Source organism: Oryza glaberrima, chromosome 9 (assembly GCF_000147395.1).
Source record: "Oryza glaberrima chromosome 9, OglaRS2, whole genome shotgun sequence".
Lineage (NCBI taxonomy): Eukaryota > Viridiplantae > Streptophyta > Magnoliopsida > Poales > Poaceae > Oryza > Oryza glaberrima.
The window spans coordinates 18,635,323-18,660,563 of record NC_068334.1 but is presented as its reverse complement, the minus strand read 5'-3'; the positions used below and the strand labels follow the sequence as shown (position 1 = coordinate 18,660,563).

The window sequence follows — 25,241 nt, the reverse complement described above, 5'->3', positions numbered from 1 at the left end:
ATATCAAACCAACTCCTGTTTTGAATTTTAAGAAGTCGCCGGTTTTTTTACTTAGTTTTCTTCTTTTTGACCATCGAGGCTAGAATTACTCTCTTTTTTTCCTCGATTTAGATAGTATCTTCTAAGCAGCTCCAACTTTCGGTGGCGGAACCACCTCTCGGACTGGTCAGATGGCCACCAAGTTCCCCCACTAGCATTTTCATTCCACTTTACTTTCGTTGAGAACACACGCACAACATTTTTACGATGCTAGCAAACATTCTTTGTCGTCGCCTAGGCTCGACGATTTCGCACGCCACCGTAAACTTCCTTTAGTTTTTTTTGCGGGTATTTAAAAGACGTACCATCAAACATCAAACTTTAGCAGTCACCACACACTGCAAATTTGTCATCAAACACAAAGCTAAACCAAAAGAACAAACGGAAAGCTATAGAAAAAAAAATAAATCCAAAAGGCAAAAAGAGAGAAAATTGTGGTTAGGGCAAGCCACCAATACACTCACCGGCAGGTGAGCAGCCTCCTCCGAGTCCAAACCCCCACCCCACACTTCCATACACCGAGTCCACCAACGCCCCTCTCCGGCTCTCACTGACACCGGGCCCCACCACCCCACAACCCCACCGTGCACCACGCCCACCACGTGTGGCCCCACACGATTAGCGCTTAATCCCCCACTCCCCCACGCTTAATTAGCCCAATAATAGTAAATAAATTAAAACTCGAAGAGGAAAAAAATAATTAATAGAAAAGCGCACCGTTATTTCATTTCCCCCCGTTCTCCTTTCCGCTTTACCTCTCTCCTCTCTCCTCTCGCCTCGCCGAGCCATTCGATTCCTCCGCCGAATCGCCGCCATTACGCCCAATTCCGGCCGCCTCCTAGGGTTTCGCCCGTGCTCCGCCACCGTCGCCCTCCCCCCGGCACTGCGCCGCCTTCCCCACGCCGCCCCGGAGGAGCTGCTCTGACTGCGGGGAGGTGTAGGAGGAGGAGGGCGGAGGAGGTGGTGGTGGTGGTGGTGGTGGTGGTGGAGAGAGAGAGGAGTGCGTCGCCGACGAGGTGGGTGGTGGTGGTGCGAGGAGAGGGCGTTGATGAGGTTGTGGTGGTAGGGAGGCAAAGCAGTGTGGTGGTCGCGGCGGCGGGCGGCGGCGGAGATGTTTTTCACCAGGCTGGATGACTCGCCCATGTTCAGGAAGCAGGTGAGTGAGTGGAGATCTCGGTTCGTGGCGGTTTGGGGGCGCTCGTGCGCCGTGGTTGGGAGGTTGATGTCAGGCGAGTGGAAGCGTAGGGGAAGAAGAAAAAAAGGGATGCAGCTTTTGGTGTAATGCTTGCCGCTGGTGGCTTCTGGGTTGCGCTGAGGGTGGCGGGTTGGATCTATCGAATGTTTTTTGGGCTGTGACGATGGGAATGGCTGGAGAAAGTGTGATCTCCCTCTATCTCGGGGGGGTCTAATTTGTGGATTTGAAATTGAAATGGAGCTGCTCGTATCGTAGGTTTCTTAAAATTTTTTTGTTGCTGTTCTGACGGTTTCATTCCTAGATGGAAGAATTTAGCGTCATTAGTTCTGTATTTTTCGTATGAGCGTGTGAGTAAAGTATCTCCTGTAAGCGTTATTTTTGGCTTGGGTTCCTCACAACTGCAGTAGATTTTGCATTCTGTTAGAATATCTTCTTTTCTCATGTGTGTGTTCGGCACTCTATTATTATCCTGAATTCCTGATGCAAAGGGGACCTTAGGTTATTTCTGTGTGAATTTTGGCGAATAATGTTATATTGGTATGGGTCCTGTTTGAAATTCCAGAATGACAGGGGCATTGTTCAATTCCATCAGGAGATAATCCTGCACCCTAAAACTGAATCATACATTATTTGGGTTCTTTGATTCTTTCGCTGATTGTGAACAAGTGGTTTATAATTATCGTGATTCATAGAGAAAATGGAGGGACTCTTTTATTCAAGGGTTATGGGGAATATATTATAAACGTTTGCAGTTTGGCCAAATGTGGTGTATTGATTTGAATCATGTCTTCTAAAGTTTTTGGTTCATGAACACTGTTTAAATGGTTATCCTTGCAATATGTAGATACAATCCCTTGAAGAAGGTTCTGAATTGCTGAGAGAGAGATGTTTGAGGTTTCATAAAGGTTGCCGCAAATACACGTAAGTGGTAACTTAGTCTGCAGTTTTAGACTTACAAAAACCAAAAGTTTGTTCGCTCATTTATTTGCAAATTCTGTTGGAAAATATGGTCTGGACTCTTAACTCAAGAACCATTGGGCTCTCTATATTCTTCTCTCCTCGTTTTGCTTTTGCTTAGCTATCTAGCATTAAAAACATATATGTTTGCTTATTACAGTGAAGGACTAGGGGAAGCATATGATGGAGATATTGCATTTGCAAGTTCACTGGAAGCATTTGGAGGGGGGCATAATGATCCAATCAGTGTTGCTTTTGGAGGTTAGTAATGCAGTTCTTATTCAGATATATTTATTCAAGTTTTTATAACATGGGATCGAGGAATCCTTTTGTTATTTCCAAACTGGACAATTGGCACGAATCGTTGAGAACTACAAAATAGGTTTCAGTAGATTCCATCTTATTGCCTTTAAAATTAGTGATCCTAGGTTTCAGTAGATTTCATTCTCCAGCTTATTGCCTTCAAAATAGTGATCCTAGGATTCAGTAAATTTCATTCCCCAGCTTGTTGCCTTCAAAATTAGTGATCCTTTAGTAAGTGTGGCATTCACTTTTTTCCAGGACCCGTCATGACCAAATTTACAATTGCCCTGAGAGAAATTGGAACTTACAAGGAAGTATTGCGCTCACAGGTAAACATTCATATATACATTACTATACATGCATTCTCTCTTCTGGAAAATCTGAAATTCTGAATGTTCTTTTCTAAGTTGTCACTCTTTCAGATATTGTCAGCCAGTTGTATGCTTATCTACTTTAATGTGAGATTCTGGATTTACTAGTCATTTGGGAATAGTATGGTTGAAATAATTCATGTTATTGTATCATAGTTCAAGTTCCAGGCTTTCATTACCAAGAATGGAAACAACCCCAGTTTTATTAGAAGCTGTAACCATACTTCCACTTAGTGGTATTACTAATAATATACTCTTTTTTTAGGTTGAGAATATGCTAAATGACAAGTTGCTGCAATTTGTGGACATCGATTTGCATGATGTGAAGGTACTGGCATAATCTTCTATTAACATTGGATAAATATTTGGATCTGCATACAATGTTTTAACTTTGATATTGTTTGTTTAGGATGCCAGGAAGCGTTTTGACAAGGCTAGCCTTCTCTATGACCAGGTGACATAATAATGTTTCTATCATCTCGCTCTCCAATATGATAATCAACTTGCGCTGGAACCTTGAAGGTTCCATTAGCCAATTATACGTAGGTGTAGCTAATTGATAATGAAGGAATTGCACAAAAATACCCAAACTATTTTAGGATAAGGAGAATCACTGCAGTTAAGCACTGGTATTGCCATGTTCACTTGTACTTGGTGCTGCATGTTTAACAAAAAGTTAAAAGTTGATGGCTATCTTTTAGGAAGAGTTTATCTATCACTGACTTCTAGTTGTTTGTCTACTCACTCAGGCTCGTGAGAGGTATTTATCCTTGAAGAAAGGCACACGGACAGATGTAGCAACTGCGGTGGAGGATGTATGTTCCTTCTATCATTTGTCTTCATATTTGTATTTAGAAAGTAGGATCACTGCATCCTTACTAATCTATATGTCACACAACCAGGAGCTCCATAGTGCCAGATCCTCATTTGAGCAAGCTCGTTTCAACCTGGTACATGCACTGTTTCCCTGTATAACTGTTCTGATTTCTGTAGTTGTATGTACCGTGGCTTTGTCTTATCTATTTAATTTTCAGGTGACTGCACTTTCAAATATCGAGGCCAAGAAAAGATTTGAATTTTTAGAGGCTGTCAGTGGGACAATGGATGCACATCTTCACTATTTCAAACAAGTAATCTATTGTCATAATTTGCATTTGACATCCTTAGTAATATATGAATGTGGTTCAAGGTTCTACTGTTGCTGTTTCTTTCAGGGATATGAGCTACTCCATCAGATGGAGCCATATATCAATCAAGTATAAGTCTTTAACCATGACCATTCTTCTCATAATGTTTCTTGTGCTGTATTCCTATACCTGAATGTTTCATGCTAGTTCTTGACTTAATTGAAGCCAATGCACATTTGCTTATTATTGGATACACCAATATTTTATGTCACCGATGGGCCATTAGTCATTCTTGCACTTTATATAAAACATAAATTTCTGCTCATTTCCTTCAAAATGACATGCTCTGCTAAGGCCTAGTAATACCTGTAATTTAAGTGTTGGATGTGTATGCAACATTCGCTTCATTTCTAAAGACCAATTGTTTTCTGTATGTGCATGCATGTTTCTATACCCTCATTTGCGGTTTTTTGTAACACATTATGGATTCTCCTTTTTCAGGTTCTTGCTTATGCACAGCAATCAAGGGAACGGTCTAACTATGAGCAAGCTGCTCTTGTAGAGAGGATGCAAGAGTTTAAAAGGCAAATTGATCGGGAAAGTCGTTGGTCACCAAATGGCATAAACGATTCCCCTAATGGTGATGGAATACAAGCAATTGGTAGAAGTTCACACAAAATGATTGAGGCGGTGATGCAATCAGCTTCAAAGGGCAAGGTAGCACATTCTGGTTGTCCTGGAAGTTAATACTCTTGCTTATGTCTACACTCAGGCTCACATTTCAGCATGGAAATTCATGTCATATTTTAAAGTGAGTACTTATTTCAGGTACAGACCATTCGACAAGGCTATCTCTCAAAGCGATCTTCAAACTTGAGAGGTGACTGGAAAAGAAGGTTCTTTGTTCTTGATAGCCGAGGAATGTTATATTATTATCGCAAGCAGAATAGTAGACCATCTGTAGGTCCTCACTCCCCTGAATAAAATTATTCAAATACTTAATTTGACTTGATATTTTTTACATGCTTGTTTCATTTCAGCTCATAATGTTTTCGTTTTTTTACTTCGTAGAGTGGTTATACTAACCAAAGAAGTAGCGCTCCGTCAGAGCATGGTTCTGGGTTGCTTAGCAGATGGTTCTCTTCTCATTATCATGGTGGAGTACACGATGAGAAATCTGTAGCAAGGCATACCGTGAACTTGCTAACATCAACCATTAAAGCTGATGCTGACCAATCGGATCTGCGGTTCTGCTTCAGAATAATTTCTCCCACAAAAAACTACACTTTGCAGGTACAAATATTTTCCAGAAATCTGTTGCATCTATTTTATTTAGATAGATTTATATTACAGGAATTTTTGAATAGCTGCCAGATTTCTTCCTTCCTAATGACATGCACCTCTATTTGGGCAGGCAGAGAGTGCGATGGATCAGATGGATTGGATTGAAAAAATAACTGGTGTCATCGCTTCTTTGCTGAGCTCCCAATCGCCCGAACGGGTTAGTGAATACTTAGGTGGGGTTAGTTACATAGCCAGATTTTGATTTATCTGACACTAATATTTTGTTTCAGCGTCTTCTGTCGAGCCCAAAGGGTAGCGGCCATAATCGAACTGCCAGCGAAAGTAGTTCCTTTAGTAGCTCGACAGAACTTGACCATTCCATTAGTGAAGACTGCATGCTGGAAAGGAACTCTGGAAGTGGGTATTTTGACCACTCTGGCAGAGCCATCCAGCATCACCGAACCAGCATGAAACCTGACAAGCCAATTGACTTGCTTAGGAAAGTGGTCGGCAATAATATTTGTGCTGATTGTGGTGCAGCAGAGCCTGACTGGGCATCCCTAAACCTTGGAATTCTTCTATGCATCGAATGCTCTGGGGTACACAGAAATCTCGGTGTGCATATATCTAAGGTAAGCAAGCACTATTCTCATCAATTTTCACATGCAAAAAAGTTCATTGCACAATCGAGGCATTGTTGGTTCTATATTCAGATTTTATGTTAGGGTTTAAACTCTGGTCATGTGGTGTGGTTGTGTAGCTGACTATCTGTGAACAACACAATGTTCTTTGTGCAAACAAGTAACTGTAGGTGGTAGTACCTGCATCTTTAATTATAGTAGCATGGTCATTTTTGTGATGCTTTGATGTCTCCCTTTTGCATAGTCATTAACATAGTTTGGTTTCTTGTAGATACATTTATCCTACATCCACGGATAATTTTAACAACTTATAGTAATGCAGATTTGCTGTTTCGTGGATGATATCATGGTTAGGGTGATTAGCACACTTTTTTGCCTAAAAAGGTGAACTTGTATTGACAGGTAAGATCACTGACACTTGATGTCAGGGTCTGGGAGCCATCTGTAATCAATCTCTTCCAGTCATTAGGAAACACATTTGCCAACACTATCTGGGAAGATATGTTACCTTCATCAAGCAGTGTTGATCATGGTGATAATTCAAGGTAACAACCATGTGTATTTTTCCACTAAGTTGTAGAACCACCATCTTTTTACTGTTATGCAGATAACTTATAAGTTGCACCTTTTTGCAGGGCTGATGGACTAGAAAACACATCACATAACTTAATTTTCAGTAAGCCTAAACACTCGGATCATATTGCTGTGAAGGAGAAATTTATTCATGCAAAGGTAATAGGTACTTCATAGTTTCTCTACTGATTCAGTCAATTTTACTTGGGATACAAATTATCAGCCATCAGTAATCAGCAAAAAATATGTCAATTTCAATTTCAAGAATGTATGATTTGATGCTGTAGTCAACGATATTGACTTCAGTCGTCTCAGGAAACTGTGTTGCACACTTGCATTAGCCATAATGTGTAATACCTCATTAACTACCCCTAAAAATAAGTCGGCCTACCAAGTGTGTACTGTCATTTGGAATATTTGAAATGATTTATAGCATTTGACAGTTGTTTTATTTAATATTTCAGTATGCCGAGCGAGATTATGTGCGAAAGCTTAATATGGATGATAGCCTGGTAGCTCAACAGATGTGGGAAAATGTTAGTTCAAACAACAAGAAGGGGGTTTACAGTCTGATTGTGGGGTCAAATGCCGATGTAAATTTAACTTATGGGCAGACATCATTTAATTCGGCCCTAACCCTTGGAAAAGCTCTACTTTTACAAGAGCAGCCAACTTCACCATCAGATGGAAGTTCCAGATGTTTTGATCGTAGTTCACTTGAAAGGATTTCTCCCAGGGACTCTCTTTCTCTTGCCAGCACAAGTGCACGTATAGATGAATTGGATGATTGTGTCGAGGGATTGTCATTGCTTCATCTAGCATGCCGTGTTGCAGATGTGGGTATGGTCGAACTTCTCTTGCAATATGGTGCCAACGTAAATTCTGCAGACCCTAGAGGTCGAACGCCTCTTCATCACAGCATCTTGAAAGGACGACATATGTTTGCAAAGTTGTTGCTATCCAGGTATGCAAAAATCAACAATACTATGTAATTTGGATTTTGTTGTATGCTTAGGTTTTGAAAGTTATCATTCTGGGTTTAATATTGATGTAAAGGGAATGTGTCAATATTATCAAATTAGGAATTGTACCTGGAGAGATGATCAGTGGTAGTTGGTTCCTACAATGTGGTTCTTGGTAAGCATAGGACCTTAGGCCTTTGGGTACAGTACCCATGCTTGCTTCCTGAAGCAGATTTGAACCCATATTTCCATAAACAAGCATTAATGAAACAAGTAACGTGATATCGATGAGGGCACTGCTTAGTGGTCAAAATGAAATGCTTTATTTACATAGATGTTACTGTTATGGATTATAGCTTGCAGCAAAACATGGTGATGTTAAAAAAAACCTAAAAACACTTGGACATCCTAATTTACTTGCTCAACTTTTCATGCAGGGGCGCTGATTCACAAGCCACGGACCGAGATGGTAGAACAGCATTACAGTATGCTATTGACAGTGGAACTATTGACGACGAAGAGATTCTTGTTTTGTTAGAAGACCCAAGTAGATAATCCATTAGCTACCAATACCCCTTCAGTTCAGCAGAGCAAAGCTTTGTGTGCTCAGTTGCCTCCATGACAGAGTCAACCGGCACAGCAAGCTCCAAGTTTGTGTCGCCGATGATCACAATCTGTGACGAGAACAGTATTGGTGTTCTGGAGCTGCATTGTGCCCTCCTCGTTTTCCGGGTCTCGTCTTAGCGTGACGAATGACCAGACCCCAATTTCCTTCTGGTTGCAGTTTGCAAAGCTCTTTTGGTCTTTCTTTTTCCCCTGTTTGCTGATGATGCACTGTGAGTTTTGTACATTGCAATTGGCCCCAACTCCCCAACATGAAGTTGCTGCCCTTCTGATGACAGATGATGATGTACATATAGTGATCCCATGTACCACTATGATTTTTCCTGCAAGCATTACTAGTTTGGTGAAAATGAAAACTATGCACTTCCCTCCTGCCGACACGTGGCGCCCCCAGTTGTCCATGTGACTGCCCAAGCTCTGAACTGCTACAAGGATCTGAATGCCTGCAGCTTCAGAACACAGTGTCATCTGATGGACTTTACTCTCACGTTTCTGTTGCTGAGCAGTGTGAGTTTTGCTCGAGTAAAGTGTGACATCTACTTGGACAGTGACACTCTCCCTTACACTGTGTTACACCCAATATACCCACATGCAGTCACATCCAATCATGCTTTGTATATTTTCAAAGTTTTCCCAAGTTTCAGCTGGGCTTGGAGATGAATATGCTTCAGTTTCAGAGGACAATATATATATCAAGCTACATTCCACTGCCTGCCCGCTGCTCATGACGAGAGAAAATTCAAAATCATTCGGCAACGTCGTTTTCAGCTTCACCAGGCAGGGTGTCACGTTGTCAATGCCAAGATTGAATAATTAGCTATGCTGATTAATTAAGCTCTGCCAAGAACTGCACCGTCACACTGCAAAGGTCAATTAATTGTGCTTAGGTGTTTTCTCAAGTCAAGAGTCTACTTATCTGTTATCTGTTATCATTTTCGTGTACAAGTCGGAAAACGAAAGAATTTCCTCCCCATTAATTCCTACAGAAAATGAACCTCATCCACCAAATCCCTAGAAATTTAATCCCCTGACAAATAAATCCGAATTAGCAAAGTGCCATTTTTTTCTTCGTTCTTGGCTGTAACGAGTTGATGGCGCAGAGTACAATACTGCACGTACATATATACGTGTGCGTGCGTGCGTGCGTGCATGCATGTATAATGATGTGGCATGCAAGAGGCAAACGCACGTAATACATCCGTCCCAAAATATAAGCATTTTTAGCACAATAACAAGTCAAGCATTTTTAACTTTAACTATTAATAGCAAAAAAAATAAAAAAAAAGATCAATGTTACTAGATTTATCATTAAACAAACAATTATAATATGTAACTCTTTTTATTAATAACATCTTACTTTTATAGATATTTGTTGGTCAAATAGCATCTCGGAGACCGTGTCAGAGTCTAAAAATACTTATATTTTAGGACGGATGGGGTACGTATATACGTATCCGTCGGAGAAGAATACGATGCAACTACGGCAGTATCGTACGTATACGAGCAGAGCAGGCATGAATTGCCAAGCCTAGTATAATATAGTATCCTTGACCTTTTAGCTTGTTTGTGCATGCATGAACAGTTGATCCAGTACGAAATTAATTAGCTGCAAGTATACATACATGTCATCTCGAGGTACGTACGTGAGTAGAATTTATGTGGCAGGTCAATGGAAGTGCAAATGTTGAAAAATGTACGCTTTGGATACAGTGAATATATATATAATCATACAGAAAAAAATAAAAAAAAATCAAGAACTTGTACAGAGAATAAACAATTATGAGCAAATTAAAGCTAGGCAGTGATCTGTACAGTGACACATGAAGGCTAGGTCTAAAAGGCTCAAGTACTATTCCATCTACTACAATGGATGCACGGTCAGTGATGAGCTCTCTTCTTACACGCCTCCAAAGTACATGAAGAATTTGTCAGTACGGCACAAGGTGATAATTAATGAATAGTGATCGAACATCAAAAGATATATACGTGTATATAATTATACATGTTTAGAGAAAATCGACCTATTTTACGTCACTGATTTTCACCGGTTCCATGATTTGTCACTGATAATATTCCTTTCTGTAATATAACATTAATGAATCAATGATATTGTTACTTTCTCTGATATATATTACATTGAGTTTATAGTTTCTATAATATGCGATTAATAAGTTGGGCCGGATACTTCTTTTAAAAAATACCAAAGACCCTTATAGATGTTAAAGATTGATAGCTAATTTATCCGAGTGAAGTTTGAAATTATGATATTTTTATAGCATCCTTATACGACATAGAAGTATATGTATAAGTTTCAAGATTTTTGCATTATTATTATTATTATTATTATTATTATTATTATTATTATTATTATATAAAATATGATTTTTTTGTTATATGTTTTTTTTGCGGGGGAAGGGAGATCTATTACTCAGATAAAGCATCCACATCAACAAGATGTGTAATGAAATTACAGCTCTCATCCATCCAAAACTTGGACAAAGTTTCAGCACGGGCCTTATTAGCTAGAAAATGACTAATAGAATTCTAAGAACGCTGAATTTTCTTGAGGACAATCTCTCGGTCTCCAGACATCAGAATCCCGATGTCTTTAACAACGTGAGCAAGCGTCGACATTTCCTTTTGCGCATCTTGAATCATATTAACAGTCGTCAGGCAATCAGTCTCTACAATTATCGGCAGTAAGGTCCATTGAAGCGCCATATTGAGCCCCTCTTTGCAGGCCAGAAGTTCAGACTCCAGGGGGCTGGTACAACGCTCAATAAAACCACAGGCAGAGAAAATAACCTAGCCGCTGGTATTCCTGAGCACCACACCCACACCTCCTGTGCCTGTTACATAGTCGAAGGAACCATCAACATTTAGCTTCATCCATCGCTCCTGCGGTTTCTCCCACCTGGGTAGAGCCTCTGAACAATCCTGATGAATTTTCAGGCCCTGTCTTGGTCTGCATTGAACCACATGTTTCCCTGTAACAACGTTTGCTTGCGGATATTGTTTGATCTCTAAGAGCGAGGTGATATAGCTCTGTAGAAACCTTTGCGATACATCCACTGGAGGTGGCACTTTGTCGTGAACAATCTCATTACGCACAAACCAAATGTGCCATAACAACATAAACAACATAGGTCTTTCCTCTTTTGGTGTTAGCTCAACTTGTTCAAATAGCCAGGAGGATCCTGTAGAATTTCCGACAATGCCGACTGACAAGTTGCCTGAATATAGCAAGGCAGACCATAGTCGCTTTGCATGTGGGCACCTTCCCAGTGCATGGCCAACATCTTCTCTTACAGTACCACAAATGCAACATATTTCTGATTGTTCTAGTTTCCTTCTCTTTTTATTCTCCATAGTGGCTAGGCTGTTTGTAGCAGCTTTCCACATGAAAATTTTAACCTTTTGTGGCACTTCACACTTCCAGATTAAATCCCACATCTTCCTGGACTTGTCATCTGACGAGCTGGAGCTTTCATCCATATTGGCCAGAGACATTGCCAATTTATAAGCACTTCTGACAGAGAAACGTCCCATCTTGTCCGGATGCCAAGCTAAAAAATCCTCATCCTGCCTCATTGAAGTCCGAATCCTCAGTATTTCTTCAGCATCACAGGGAAGGAAAACCCGGTTATCTTTCTGAACGTCCCACACACCGTCAAGTCCCAAGAGCTCGGACACCCATTTCATCCTGCAATTACCTTTCCTTGTTATTGGCCGTCGAGAATGGTCCCTTGGAATCCAGGGATCACGCCATATGCAAACTGACAGACCATTTCCAACTCTCCATATACAACCCTTCTTAATCAATTCCAAACCGTATTCAATTGCTCTCCAGCCAGGTGAAGCATTCCCACTAAAGCAAGTATCAACAAGAGTTCCATTTGGAAAGTACTTTGCTTTCAGCACTCTCGCACACAAACTATCCGGGTTCACAATAAGGTGCCAGGCTTGTCTAGCTAGCAGTGCTTGATTGAACAATTTAAAAATCCTTGAATCCCAAGCCTCCATACTGTTTGGCCTTCGTCAAATACTTCCATGCCCTCCAATGTGTTTTCCTTTTTCCCTGTTCCGCACCCCACCAGAAATTCCGAGCCAACTTGTTTAAATCTTCACAAGTCGAGTCCGGTAACTTGAAGATACTCATAACATACACCGGGATAGCTTGTATGACTACTTTTAGCATGATTTCTTTGCCTCCACTAGAGAGATAGTTTTCTCCCCACATAATTATTCTCTTCCAAATCTTCTCCTGAAGACTTTGGAACTTGCCTTTGTTCATTCTCCCCTCCGGGGTTGGAAAACCCAAATATTTATCTTCAAAACCATTGCTGACGATTTGGAGTGTACTTCTGATTTCAGCTTGGACACTAGCGGGAGTAATATCATCAATCAGCATGGAGCACTTTGCTGGATTAATAAACTGGCTAGTTCCTACAGCATAGTCGTCAAGGACTTCTCGGATCACATTAGCCTGGCCATTATCAGCCTTGAAAAAGAGTAGAGTATCATTCACAAACAGAAGGTGGGAGATTCCAGGCGCCCGCCGACAAACTTGCACCGGGGTGATTGCCCCTTGAAGTACCTTTTCATCCAGCAGGAGTGATAGCCCATCAGCAACAAAAAGAAACAAGAACGGAGAAAGCGGATCACCCTGGCGAAGGCCGCGAGAAGGAGCAAATGTACTCAGTAAGGTTCCATTGAGTTTGACTGAATATCTCACCGAGGTCAAGCACGTCATTATCCAACTGACCCACCGATGAGTGAAACCTAACTTATACATTGCTTGCTCCAAAAACGACCAGTCAACCCGATCATACGCTTTAGAGAGATCAAGCTTGTAGGCACAAGCAGCTTTTCCAGGGCTCTTGTTCCTTTGGATGGAATGAAAGCATTCAAAAGCTAACAGGGCATTGTCTGTAATCATCCTTCCTGGCACGAAAGCACTTTGATTCTGAGAAATCAAATCATCCAGGATAGGCCTAAGCCTATTTACTAAGCATTTGGAGACAATCTTGTAAATCACGTTACATAGGCTTATAGGCCTGAACTCTTTCAACTCCATTGGTTGATTAACCTTCGGAATAAGCACAATTGCAGTCGCATTGATACCATCTGGCATGATCCCAGTGTGGAAGAATTCCTTGACAGCCCTAACCACATCACTCTTGATCAGGCCCCAATTTCGTTGGTAGAAGCGAGCCGGAAAACCATCTGGCCCAGGCGCCTTAAGTGGACCAATCTGAAACAAAGCATTTGCGATTTCTTCATCAGAGAAATTCCTGCAGAGGGAATCATTCATTTCGGCAGTTACTTTCTGCTGGAACAGCCTTGTGACTCTAGAATGATCAACAGTAGGGTCTGCTGTGAACATATCCTTGAAATAATCCGTGGAAAGATTCTCAAGGTCTTTTGTCGCAATGTAAACAGTGCCATCCGGGCCTCTTAACTTGGAGATTTTATTTTTCTTCGCTCTCCATCTTGCTCTGTTATGAAAAAAGCGAGTATTCCGATCACCCTCTTTCAGCCAGCTAATTCACGAGCGTTGTAACCAAAGCATCTCCTCTCTATACAACAATTCATTCATATGGTCTTACGCAATGCGAATTTCTCTACGGTCTGCATCCCTTTCTACTAATTCAGCAAGCTTCTTTCTGGCCTTCTCTAGACATCTACCAACATTTCTGAATTTTGTTCTACTCCAAGTTTGCAAGGCCGACATTACCTTCCTCAAAGCACAATTGATATCACCCAAATGTTGTTTCTCCCCAGCTTCTAGCCATGAATCACCAATCACTTCCGTTGATGCAGGTTCACGTTCCCAACATATTTCATAATGCAGACACTTCTTGCGATTTGCATGAGAAGTATCCCTAGTAAACCTGACAAGAATGGGACAATGATCCGAGCATGGAGAGGTCATATGGACAACCTGTGAATATGTTACATATAACACTTTTATTCAATTAATGTGTTGTTCTTTTTCTAATGTAAATCATTTTTCATATGCTACACAAAATAATTTATACTATTGTCTTAAAGCGTTTCCCCTCTCACGCCATATAAAAAATATCTTGAAACAAAAACATGAAAAAAAAACTTAAAACATATGCAAACTTAATTTAGTGTCATGTAAGGAGGCTAAAAATTGATAATGTTTTTAAAACTTCTACTGAGATAAATCAATTGTGAACCCTTATATGTATATAAAGGTGTTTTTGAAAAGAAAAATCCAGCACAACGACATATTGTACAAACATAGAAGCTAGGGGCGATAAAGCCAGATGTAAATTATTGAACCAACGCAAGCTTAATGGCATATACTATCTTATGCAATTGCTTGCTACTAGGTGACACCAGCTTGCAACAAAAACTACCAAAGCTAGATATATCAAAATGATACAGTCTTATATATATGCAGCATGTATGCATATATACCCGGGCCCCTACGGCCAGCTTATATCCATTCCATTGCTACTTTATTAGTGCATGCATTCATGTATGCATGCTACAGCACTATATATGCATTCATGTATGCATGCTACAGCACTATATATGCATCCATGCCTTTGTCAGCTTCTTCACTGTGTACTTCAGTTAACTCGATCGTGCCCCATGTATACTTATATACACATCGAATTGCATCTGCTTTTGCCCTTATGGGTCCATGTATGCATTGACATCTAGCTCATTGCTTTTTCCCTTTCTTCTTTTTTTAAGAGCACATCTAACACATCTCCTTGCTGGAAATGTATGCAATATGCATCTAGAATTGATGTACTTTGCATCGAGTGGCATATGACTCTTAAAAAAAATATTAAGTTATATGCAGCAAACAGTTCAACCTAAAACTTAGGATGATGAAAAAATATAGGCAATTCACTTGTATTTGCATAAAATAGAAATGTGATGCATTTTTTTAATAATTATGTGTTAATCAAGATTTAAATTCCAGATCTCTGTCTTTAATAGCATATTGAGTTATATATATCAATCAACATAAAACTTAAGCTGGCGAGAGAAGAAGACAGGAAATTCTCTTGCATCCCAACCCTTTGCTGGCCAGGCATGATGTATTACAGTGGTGGAGCCAAATATTTTTAAAGCCCAGGACTCAATTAATGTAATTACTATAGGGTTTATATTTGTTCTTCTCATTTTTTAAAATTTGGAGTGATTTTAATAGGTATTTAGAGTGAGGAGTAAGGTTTTAGCCCTAACTATCCTATTCCTGGTTTCGCCCTATATTGTTTCAGTTCGTATATATATATGTAGGTGAACTACTTATTGGGTGTGTTATTTTCTCTTCTTTCCTAACTTTTACACTCATTCTTTGCAAAAAAAAACTTTACACTTGTTTTTCGTGTGCATATTTTTTTTAATAAAAATAATTTTATATGGAAGTTGCTTTAAAAATTATATCAATCCATTTTTTAATTTTTTATAATACTTAATTAATTATATGCTAATTCGTTATTCCGTTTTATGTGCAAATGGAAAAGATTCCCAACCCTTTCATAGGAACATAGTAGCTAGGTGTGACAATCATAGAGAGTGACGCACAGGAATATCAATCTCCTTACAAAACTACCCGTGTTTTTTTAATCTTAAAAACTACCAGTGTTAATTGCACTGTACTAGTGCACTTGCTGTGTGAGAGCTAGTTAAGTATGGTAGAGTACTAAACTGCTAGTCCAGTTCCAGGCTATCTCTGAACGTACCGCAGCCGTATACAGTTAGCTTAGCGAGCTAGCTCAGCTTAACCTTAGCCCTTAGGTACTCGTAACTAAATTCCTGAAAAATCATATCCACTATGGATTCAAAACTAAATATTTTCAAAACACTGAACTCCTAAAAGCCATCGTCGCATGTTAATTTTAAATATCCCGCAATAACACGCGAGGTAGTGCTTAATTAGATCTCTCCGATCCAAACCCTCTCTTACAATCACCAAATTAAATCAAAGATTAGTCAACATTAGGGAGATGTTCAACTAATTAATCGATTGATGGCATATATGCAGTGTTAAATTAAATTGTGTTGCCGACCAAAAACGGATGAAAACGATAAACGGGGCCACGAACTGGCACTGTATCGTAGGACTGCGTTTTTGCAGTTCACCACCCAGAAGAAAGCAGCCTCCTTTGACTGCTGTCAGGAAATCGGTTACTCCAACACTCCAGCATAGTTAATGTTTACTGCTAGGAGGATTCAATTTGCAGTTAATGATTCACAGGCTTTATGTTTTTGTTAGGTCTGCACATCTGAAAGCTTTCTCCTTCACAGACTGAAGATTTGCAACATGTACAGGAAATGAAGGATCTCTGCATATTATATCCTAGCAGAAAATGTATACAAAATTCTGTTGAAAGCTATGAACTTAAGTAAAGAAGTCTTGTTGGATATCTTGAGCTATTTTTTTCCTGCAAACACCAGGAAATATGATATTTTCAATTAACTCAAGCAATTGCAACTGCTTAAATAGATTATTTACCAGATTATATATCTACTTGATTATAGAGATAAATTAAATATATTTAAAAATAAACTTAACAAATAACTTAGAATAAGTTATCTAAGCAACACAGTAAAATAAAGTTTCTTGAGAAAATGTATTTTTAGAGACGTGGAGCAAATAATAATTCAATGTACCATTTTATAATTTATATATGGTCAACACACGAAATTGAATGTGTGTTCTTATTACATATTAGCTGCTGCCATTTTTTTTTAAAAAGGTCCTTACACACACAATGAGACAACTAATTGACTAGCAAATACTCCTAGTAAAGAGAAGAAAAGAAAGAGGAGCCAACCTACCTATCAGTATATACAAAATAAAATGATGGGCATTTTCTTCAGTTACAATTTCATCCTACAGCAAAGGGACACAGGGGCCCTTTCCTAACACTGCCCATTGCCAACCTATCCATCAATTAATTGATTTATAATGATTTGGTCTTATCAATCCCCCCTCTCCCCAACTTTTATATAAACCAATAGCAGGGTCACCAAGGAGCCAACTTGTTGCAATCTAGAGAGCTTCATCTTTCAGTTCAGACACCAAGAACAAGAAGCAACTCCACCACCATATAGGTATCTCTAGCTCTAGCTAGGTAGTAGCATCTAGGACACCAAGGGCATTGGCAATGGCAGGCTTCTCACACCTCCCACAGCAGATGGAGCATGGCCTCATCACCAACAATGGCTTCCTCTTCTGCCATGGCAGCCATGGAGGAGCAGCAACCACCACAGCTCCAGCCATCCCTGAAGATGCCTCAATGGAGACCTCATCTGTGGTTCTTGACACCTCTCCACAGGACAAGAAGAGGAAGCCCAGGGAAGAAGACACTGCCAGCCTCAACTCTGCTCACTCCAAGGTAGAAAAGCACATGAGCATGACAGTGAAAAAACAGTTTCTGAATCTCTTTTTTTTTTCCTTTCAAGAATACAGCTTCAGATAACTTTCGAAGATGAATTTCTTGGCTCATGTTTCTTTGTTTTATCATATGATGTTGTGTTGAACAATCAGGAGGCAAAGGAGAATGGCAGGAAGAGGGGAGGGAAGAAACACAGCAGGGATCAGATGGAGGAGGAGGCACCTCAGGGGTTCATCCATGTCAGGGCAAGGAGAGGGCAAGCAACAGATAGCCACAGCCTTGCAGAGAGGGTAAATTTCTTCCTCAACTTTGATCTTTTGCTTGTGGTTTGTGCAGCTATTAGCTTTGGTTGTTTGGGACTCATTTTTTGCTATCTGCTCTGGCATTTTCTTCAGGTGAGGAGAGAAAGGATCAGTGAGAGGATGAGGATGCTGCAGGCTCTGGTCCCTGGTTGTGACAAGGTTAGATCACTAGTTAACTACTAACTAAACTAGTGGTATTTTCAGTGACAATTTTTTTTTTGTATATGTTAATATGTTTGATACTATCTTTGAAAGTGAAAAAAAAATCATTTATCTGTGTAGGTCACTGGAAAGGCTCTCATTTTGGATGAGATCATCAACTATGTGCAGTCCTTACAGAACCAAGTTGAGGTAATTAACATGACTAGAATACAAAAAAAAAATTAAAGGTACAAGAGTTTTTGCTTAGCTATAACATATTTTACCTCTGATTGTGACACAGTTCCTTTCCATGAGGATTGCATCTCTGAGCCCTGTGCTGTATGGGTTTGGCATAGACAGTGATGCTTTCAGTGACCACTCTCAGGTCAGAAACAACTCAAACAAATGTTCTGGAGTACTATTAACTACATAATTTTTCATGTTAATGTGCTCACAATTTAATCAGTGTGACTCTTTTCTCTTTCATCAGAAGATGGAAGGAATGTTCCATGAGGCAGTTGCAATACCAGCTTCTGTCCTGAACAGAGGTAGTAGCCCAGCTCAATCTCATGCCATCATGGACACATCAAACACCTCTCCTACACCCTACACACTTCAAGTCCAGGGAGGCAGCAACAACAACTCTCTCTCCCAGGTTGGTTTGTTTCTTTGGTCCTCTGTTCATTTCTTCCCTATGAGATATGATCCATTCAGGTTCTCAATTCCAAATCACTGTTCATAGCTGAGGCTGCATACTTAACCTTTTCAGGACAATGGCAGCTACATCATGCAAACAGTAGGGGAGCCAAGGCAAGAACTGTTCAATCAAGTGGTGCTCAATAATTACATGTGCTCTTTCCAGTAGGGAGGAGAGGGTGAGAGACAAAAGGCTAGGAGAAGGGACCCTACATTGACAATAGGTAATGTAGCAAAACGTTAAGTGGAAGTCCTTTTGCTATCTTCAGTTCAGGATTGTGTAATCTAACATCATTATGAAAAAAAATAGTAGTACCATGTAAGATACACACTTAGATACTCAAATTTCATAAGACTGCAGCTTGAGTTCCAAAATTTCTCAGGTTTGTGTAATCTAACATCATTATGAAAAAATCAATGCCATGTGAAATACAATGTTGGGATACTCAAATTTCACGAGACTGCATATTATTTAGAAAACGGATAACAATCCGGCCTTTGCTTCAAAGAAGATACAACCACCTAGTTACGATGTTTCAGTCCAGACAACTCCAACTGCATATGACAATCTTGAGTTTCAAGTTCAAGATTAGTAGTAGTTCTTTTTTTGTTTTTATCAATTCTAATATGTTCTTGTTTGTGTGTGTCCAGCAGGAGGGAATAATAATATGATTCGATGGTTTGTGGAAGCACCAGATGAGTTTGAGATGTTGGATCGAGTCCATCCCCTTGTCTGGTGGCATGCATGCAGTAATTAAAGAGTTGTACTAGAGCTAGGATCAATTTAATTAGAAGTAGTAGTCTCTTCTTTGTCATTGCCATTGTACTCTACTTAGACAAAAACAAGCGACCATTTGTTCATATGAAAGGGTCAATGAATTTGCTGCTGTCTCAAGGGCGATGCAACAATCTCTGAATCTTTGCAACTTTTTCGTCAGAAAAGTCTCTGGATCTTTACGCAGTAAATTAACCACACATACCACCTACCTTACATGTTACTAAAGATGAAAATTAATCTTAAGGAGGAGGAGTAAATGTTGCTGTGTAGTTAGGTACTGGTCCCTGCATGAACATTTATCAGCTAGCCTTGGATCAGATTCTTCTTCAGATTGGGCGCTGTACCTAGCCCAACTGATTGTCTGACGCTAAATGCAACATCACACACACCGTTTATTCTGACCACCCATTGTTGCCGGCCTCTAATTCAGGATATAAGTCAGGTTCAATATTTCGGAACGAAATTTTGGATCCCAAGCACAGGAAGCTACTTCTCACGATATTTTTTGAATTTAGCAAATTTTATTTAAATTTTAATACTTTTTTCCGGACCAAAGTTTCCAAATTCTTTTTCAGGAATTCGGGACCCAAAAGAAATGTATAAATATAGAACCCTGGATATAATTACTCTCTTCGTAGAGAAGAAGTTAGCCACAACTATATAGGAAAGAAGCCACCTCTCAGACAGGTCGGGCGATTGCCTAGGCTCCACCGTCAACGGTTTCACTGTACTTTCCTCGGCATCAAATGTAAAAAGTTCTCGATCACTAACAAACACTCTTTGTAATTCAAGCTTGACGGTGCCACTGGCTTCGCCTTTGCAACTATCATGACGGACGGTTATTATACTATCTACTCCTAAATTACTGATGACGACGAAAACGAAACGAGTAGTACTTACCACTATTCCATCTGTTCTAAAATATAACAACCTAGTACTCTTAGTATTAGGTTGTGTCGAATAGAATTGTCTAAATTTATAGTAATAGGTTGTCTCTACTTGAGTACTAGATTAGTATGATTTGAGATGGAGAGACTAGTGCATTAGTAGAGTACTGGTTGTTTTGACAGCTTGAGATGATGAAAGAGATTATACGTAGTACAAGCAAAGAATCGAATCTGAAGCTCATCGATAGACAATGCAGGGTTCAGAGTTTCAGAGGCTGGCGCTGGACATGACGTTCATGCAAGCATCCAAGCACGGGTGGCACGGATGGTAGCCTCCTTGGTTTGCTGCCTGCAGAGCCATACATAGACAGCTAAGGAAAGGTCAGAATCAGATCAGCGACGCACCATGCCGGTTTCAGGTTGGATGCTGGAGCCTTGTAGTACGTTGAATACTTGATACATGTCAAGTCTGCTTGGTTGGATTGCTAGCTAGATGCTGCTCGGTTAGCCATTGGCCAAGGGACAATTTTGGGATGCAATATAATGCAAATTAGCAAAGTGATCGTGCTTGATAACAAGAAAAATTGAAGTTAGCGTATATAATACTCCCTCCGTCCCATATAAAACCAATTTAGCATTGGATGGACCGTTTCTATGATAACGAATACTAGAATGATTTTTTTGGGACGGAAGGAGTATATTAGAGGATTGCTTTGGTTCAACGTTGGTCTCCAACGGTGATGCAGACAAAATTCGATATGCATAATAATTGGAAGCTGTTTTCGAAGATATTATTTTTTGGTTGGGAAAGATAAGGATTACATACAATTTTCAAATCTCTAGAGAGACAATGGCTATGTAGTTTCTCGCCAACTATAGGTAGAAGTTTTACCAAAGCTTTTGCCTTCCTTCAAAAAAAATACATTATTATTGAGTTGTATGCACCAACCAATTTAACACAAAAGCTAAGACTGATAAGGAAAATCGGGTAATTCACTTATACTCTAAACATAATTATCTATATGAAGATTTGTAATTCACAGTCGTTAGATTTGTAACCTCTGTACCCCGCAAAAAAAAGATTTGTAACCTCTATAATAATTAGTTATTAACTAAAGATGAGAATAAATTCCACTATCTTTTTATTAAAAAAAATAGAGCCTTTATCACGATCTGGCACACTAACAACGACAACAAAATAACGCTACAACAAAATCGATCATACGAACACTTCTCTATTTATCGATACAAAAAGTGACAATACTTTTGCCCTTCTTAAAAAAAATCATACGAACAAATGTAAAAGAAACAACAAAAAACAGAGATACATTATGCGAGCTACTAATTAATCTCGTACTATATGACTATTTACATCCTAGCTAGGTTTAGAAACCGGGTGCATAATCAATCGGCTGCGATTTAGCGGTTTTCATGGATCCATTGATCAACCCATCTCGAGGTACAGCCTGATTAAAACGCGTAAGCCCCACGGCTATCTAATCAACCTTCTCAATCACAATCAGCTGCAAACCAAACACAAACCCCGCGTCACATCGATCGATCAAAATCATCTCCAAGAATCAAAATTATTTCCCGGCCTGACCTGTCGATCTCCAGCAAGGCACAGAGCCAAATCAACTAATCATCCCATCCAACCAACGTGTATCGATCGATCAAACAAAACCCCATCATAATAACCAAATGATTAATTGTCTTTCATCGTAGATACTTCCCCCGTTTCGTTTTGACGTTTTTCCAAACCAACCTTTATTTATATTTGATCAAGTTTATAAAAATATTTAACAACAACTACAACATCAAATTAGTTTTATTAAATATAGCACTAAATGTATATTGACAATATATTTATTTTGTGTTGAAAACTCTGTTATATTTTTCTATAAACTTAAACAAACTTTGGAAAAAAATAAAATGACTCGTAATATGAAATGGAGGAAATAATTATTCATAACCAAATAAATGAAAAAAATTAAGTGATTTATAATATGAAACGGAAGGAACAATTAAGTATTCATGACCAAATGAATGAATGAATTATCTGTGGCAGCGACGGCGACGCGATGACGACAGCCGTGGCGGCGACATGGGCGCCGGGGCCGGGGGGCGGCGGCCGGCCGGCCGGCCGGCAAGGCTGCATGGGCCGACGGGGGGCGATGTCTGAAAAGAGTTTAATTAGCGGGTGATCAGCGGTGGGCTCGGACTGATCAATGGCCAGGAACATGCACTGCCGCGCGATAATGACGCTGTCTACTGTCATCTCGGTTCATCGCTAGCTGTGTCTTTTGATTACAACATGTCCGCTAGAAATGAGTTTCTAGCGTCCACCAAACTATAGGGTGATAGGCCGCAATTATTTCTTTCACTAACGCGCAAACGATTGCATAATAATACTCCCTCCATCCCTAAATGTTTGACGCCGTTGACTTTTTTAAACATATTTGACCGTTCGTTTTATTTAAAAAATTTAAGCAATTATTAATTTTTTTCCTATCATTTGATTCATTGTTAAATATACTTTTATGTATACATATAATTTTACATATTTCACAAAAATTTTTGAATAAGACGAACGGTCAAACATGTTTAAAAAAGTCAACGGCGTCAAACATTTAAGGAAGGATGGAGTATATTAGAAGAAAGCATATCTAAAATTTTAAGTTACACAATGCAATCCATCAGACGGCCATTTCCTTGAGGCAAGAAAACAAAGGAAAAACAAAGAACTGCTAAAGTAAAAGGAAAAACTACTGTTGAAACGCTGCTCTCCTGTAAAGAGAGAAGGTGGAGGCTGAGCCCCTAATATGCCGCAATTAATCGATCGCGTAGCATTCACATGCTAATAAGCCTATGGAAGTGTTAATCGTGTAGCATTGTCACGGTTCTACTCTCTCCGTTGTAAATTACATGTCATTTTTATCCTTTTTCTAGAGTATTATACTTTTTATCTTTGATCTGTTGGAAATTTAGTAATAATAATTCGACATGTTTTAATCCAAAAATATAGCATAATAAACATGACATGTGAAAAGATGAGTGATTCTAACATAGTGATAAACATAAATATGCTATCAAGAATAATAGCATCAAACATGTTTAACACTGAGATGACAAATACATACTCGGAGAACGCTCTGGATCCAGTGGCGATGTTGTTGGTATTGTCGCCGCCGTTACCGTTCTCTCCTCCATTACCGTTGTTTCCTTCCATTGCCAGTACTGATCGACATGATCCGAGGGATTGTCAATATAGAGGAAGCAGAGCGTGATGTAGAGGGCAGTGCCTAGAGCAGTCGCGTGAAGAATGCGCTCCCCAAAAATTTGATCACCCACCTACCCGTGCAGGTACTCAGGTGGACGGAGTTTCGGAGATCTGCTCGCTCTGAGTATCTGTGCGCCAAGGTACTCAAAACCAGGGAGATCAAACTGAAACTGCGTAGGAACAGAAAGTAGAGAATTGTGCCGAGAGGAAGAACCAGAGGGATTGAACCGAGAAAGAGACAACTCTCTGTCTACCCGAAGGTGGAAAATAGTGTCGCACGCAAGAGGAACGTTACAGAGTTGATGACGCATTATGGTCTCATCCTTTACCGGTGTAACATCACCATTGATGCCGTCGGTTACGCTTTTGCTCATAGAAACACAAACGTTCGGAAAAATGAGCAGCTAGCCCTACCCTGTCTCCGTGGCGCCACGCACACCATGCCACACCTCGCCTTGGCGCGCGCATATTTGACATTCCCACCACGGTGACATATGGCCACCACCTCAATCGCTCAACAGGTGCTCTCAGTTAGCAGCCTATTTGAGTTGAAGTCCTTTCTTGTTGGTTTCCAATGTGATAATAAAATCTTAACATTAATTGTGGGCCTCTATAATTACTAGGATTAATTTGGACCTAGCCTGTGAATTACTATTTCATCCGGTATATTCACGTAGCCAGAAATGTAATTTCTCACGATGAATCTAAAAATCATAAATCCTTTTAAAACTAATAATCAAACATAGAAATAATTAACTTAATTAGTACTCCTACTACAAGACCAGAACGACAAAAACAGGATGTGTCATGGTATGGATTTTCCTTTTTAATTCCTTTTGACAGCTTCTGGGCTTTCACACACATTTCTTGGGTCAAAATACATTTCTGACTCCACTGTCCTGAGATCAGCTCCACCGTCACTGTACCCACTAACTTTTTTGCGTATATCTCGTGTACAGTCAGAGTATCTCATGTCCATATAGACACATGCAATGCATTGCATTTATCTGCACATATATGCAGTGACAAAATAACGTACGCCACCGAGCTGATCAGAATTCAGAAGCAGCGATACGCACTATGCACATATTCAGACGACGACGACGACGAACACCCCATGCCTCGCTGCCTGCCTCTCATCGATCGATCGATCTCGCCGGATCAACGCAGCATTCCACGGCGGCCGGCCGGCCGGCGAAAGCCGCATTACCCGCTGCGGCGAGGCCGGCCGGCCGCCGGCGGCAAAGCAGGTGGCGGTAGGTGGAAGCTAAGCAGCAGACGAAGCTAGCTGCAGCTAGCTTAATTTGCTCGAACGCAGCATGCAGTACAGTGGCGCTAGCTGGCATTTATGCAAAAGGCTGTCGTTAAAGCCCACACACTCGCTCGATCGATCGACTCATCGACATGCATGTGTCTGATAGCTAGCTTCAACCCCCCTCCCCCCCCCCCCCCCCCCCTCTGCCAATTCAATGCGAAATTAGCGCGCCTACACCAATGTAATTAATTAGAAAAGAAAAGAGAGAAATCTAGAGGAAACAAGTAAGAGAGATTTGCTCAGATCCAACAAAAAGTAGCTTAAGGTACCGGTACTTCACGGCACCAAATTATTTTCGATCGTTGAATCTAACCGGACAGGATGGACATTGTTAAATCCAACGATAAAAAATGATTTGGTACCGTGAGATGTCG

The 25,241-nt window shown here is 40.1% G+C and overlaps 3 protein-coding genes across 4 annotated transcripts; 2 read left to right on the top strand and 1 right to left on the bottom strand.

Annotated features, from left to right (window-relative positions):
- The first annotated feature begins 772 nt into the window (after positions 1-772).
- On the top strand, positions 773-9,047 carry LOC127784560 (ADP-ribosylation factor GTPase-activating protein AGD3-like). Its single transcript, XM_052311889.1, has 19 exons — positions 773-1,195; positions 2,079-2,155; positions 2,352-2,452; positions 2,753-2,823; positions 3,131-3,193; positions 3,275-3,319; positions 3,615-3,680; positions 3,768-3,815; positions 3,900-3,995; positions 4,080-4,121; positions 4,494-4,709; positions 4,821-4,952; positions 5,064-5,285; positions 5,407-5,493; positions 5,567-5,908; positions 6,320-6,462; positions 6,553-6,649; positions 6,955-7,454; positions 7,890-9,047. The coding sequence occupies exons 1-19, from the start codon at positions 1,151-1,153 to the stop codon at positions 8,005-8,007; spliced, it is 2,511 nt and encodes an 836-aa protein (XP_052167849.1). The 5' UTR covers positions 773-1,150; the 3' UTR covers positions 8,008-9,047.
- A 1,834-nt stretch (positions 9,048-10,881) lies between these two features.
- Positions 10,882-13,390, bottom strand: LOC127783821 (uncharacterized). Its single transcript, XM_052310975.1, has 3 exons — positions 12,361-13,390; positions 11,132-12,047; positions 10,882-11,041 (listed from the first exon to the last, which is right to left on the bottom strand). The coding sequence occupies exons 1-3, from the start codon at positions 13,388-13,390 to the stop codon at positions 10,882-10,884; spliced, it is 2,106 nt and encodes a 701-aa protein (XP_052166935.1).
- Positions 13,391-17,069: 3,679 nt separating this feature from the next.
- Positions 17,070-19,516, top strand: LOC127783952 (transcription factor bHLH137-like). Of its 2 annotated transcripts, none has more exons than XM_052311108.1 (8): positions 17,070-17,468; positions 17,621-17,758; positions 17,864-17,929; positions 18,053-18,121; positions 18,213-18,296; positions 18,402-18,566; positions 18,681-18,831; positions 19,262-19,516. In XM_052311108.1, the coding sequence occupies exons 1-7, from the start codon at positions 17,238-17,240 to the stop codon at positions 18,774-18,776; spliced, it is 849 nt and encodes a 282-aa protein (XP_052167068.1). In that variant the 5' UTR covers positions 17,070-17,237; the 3' UTR covers positions 18,777-18,831; positions 19,262-19,516. The 2 variants fall into 2 exon arrangements, with proteins under 2 accessions (XP_052167068.1, XP_052167067.1); XM_052311107.1 differs by having other exon boundaries at positions 19,259-19,516.
- Positions 19,517-25,241: the final 5,725 nt, after the last annotated feature.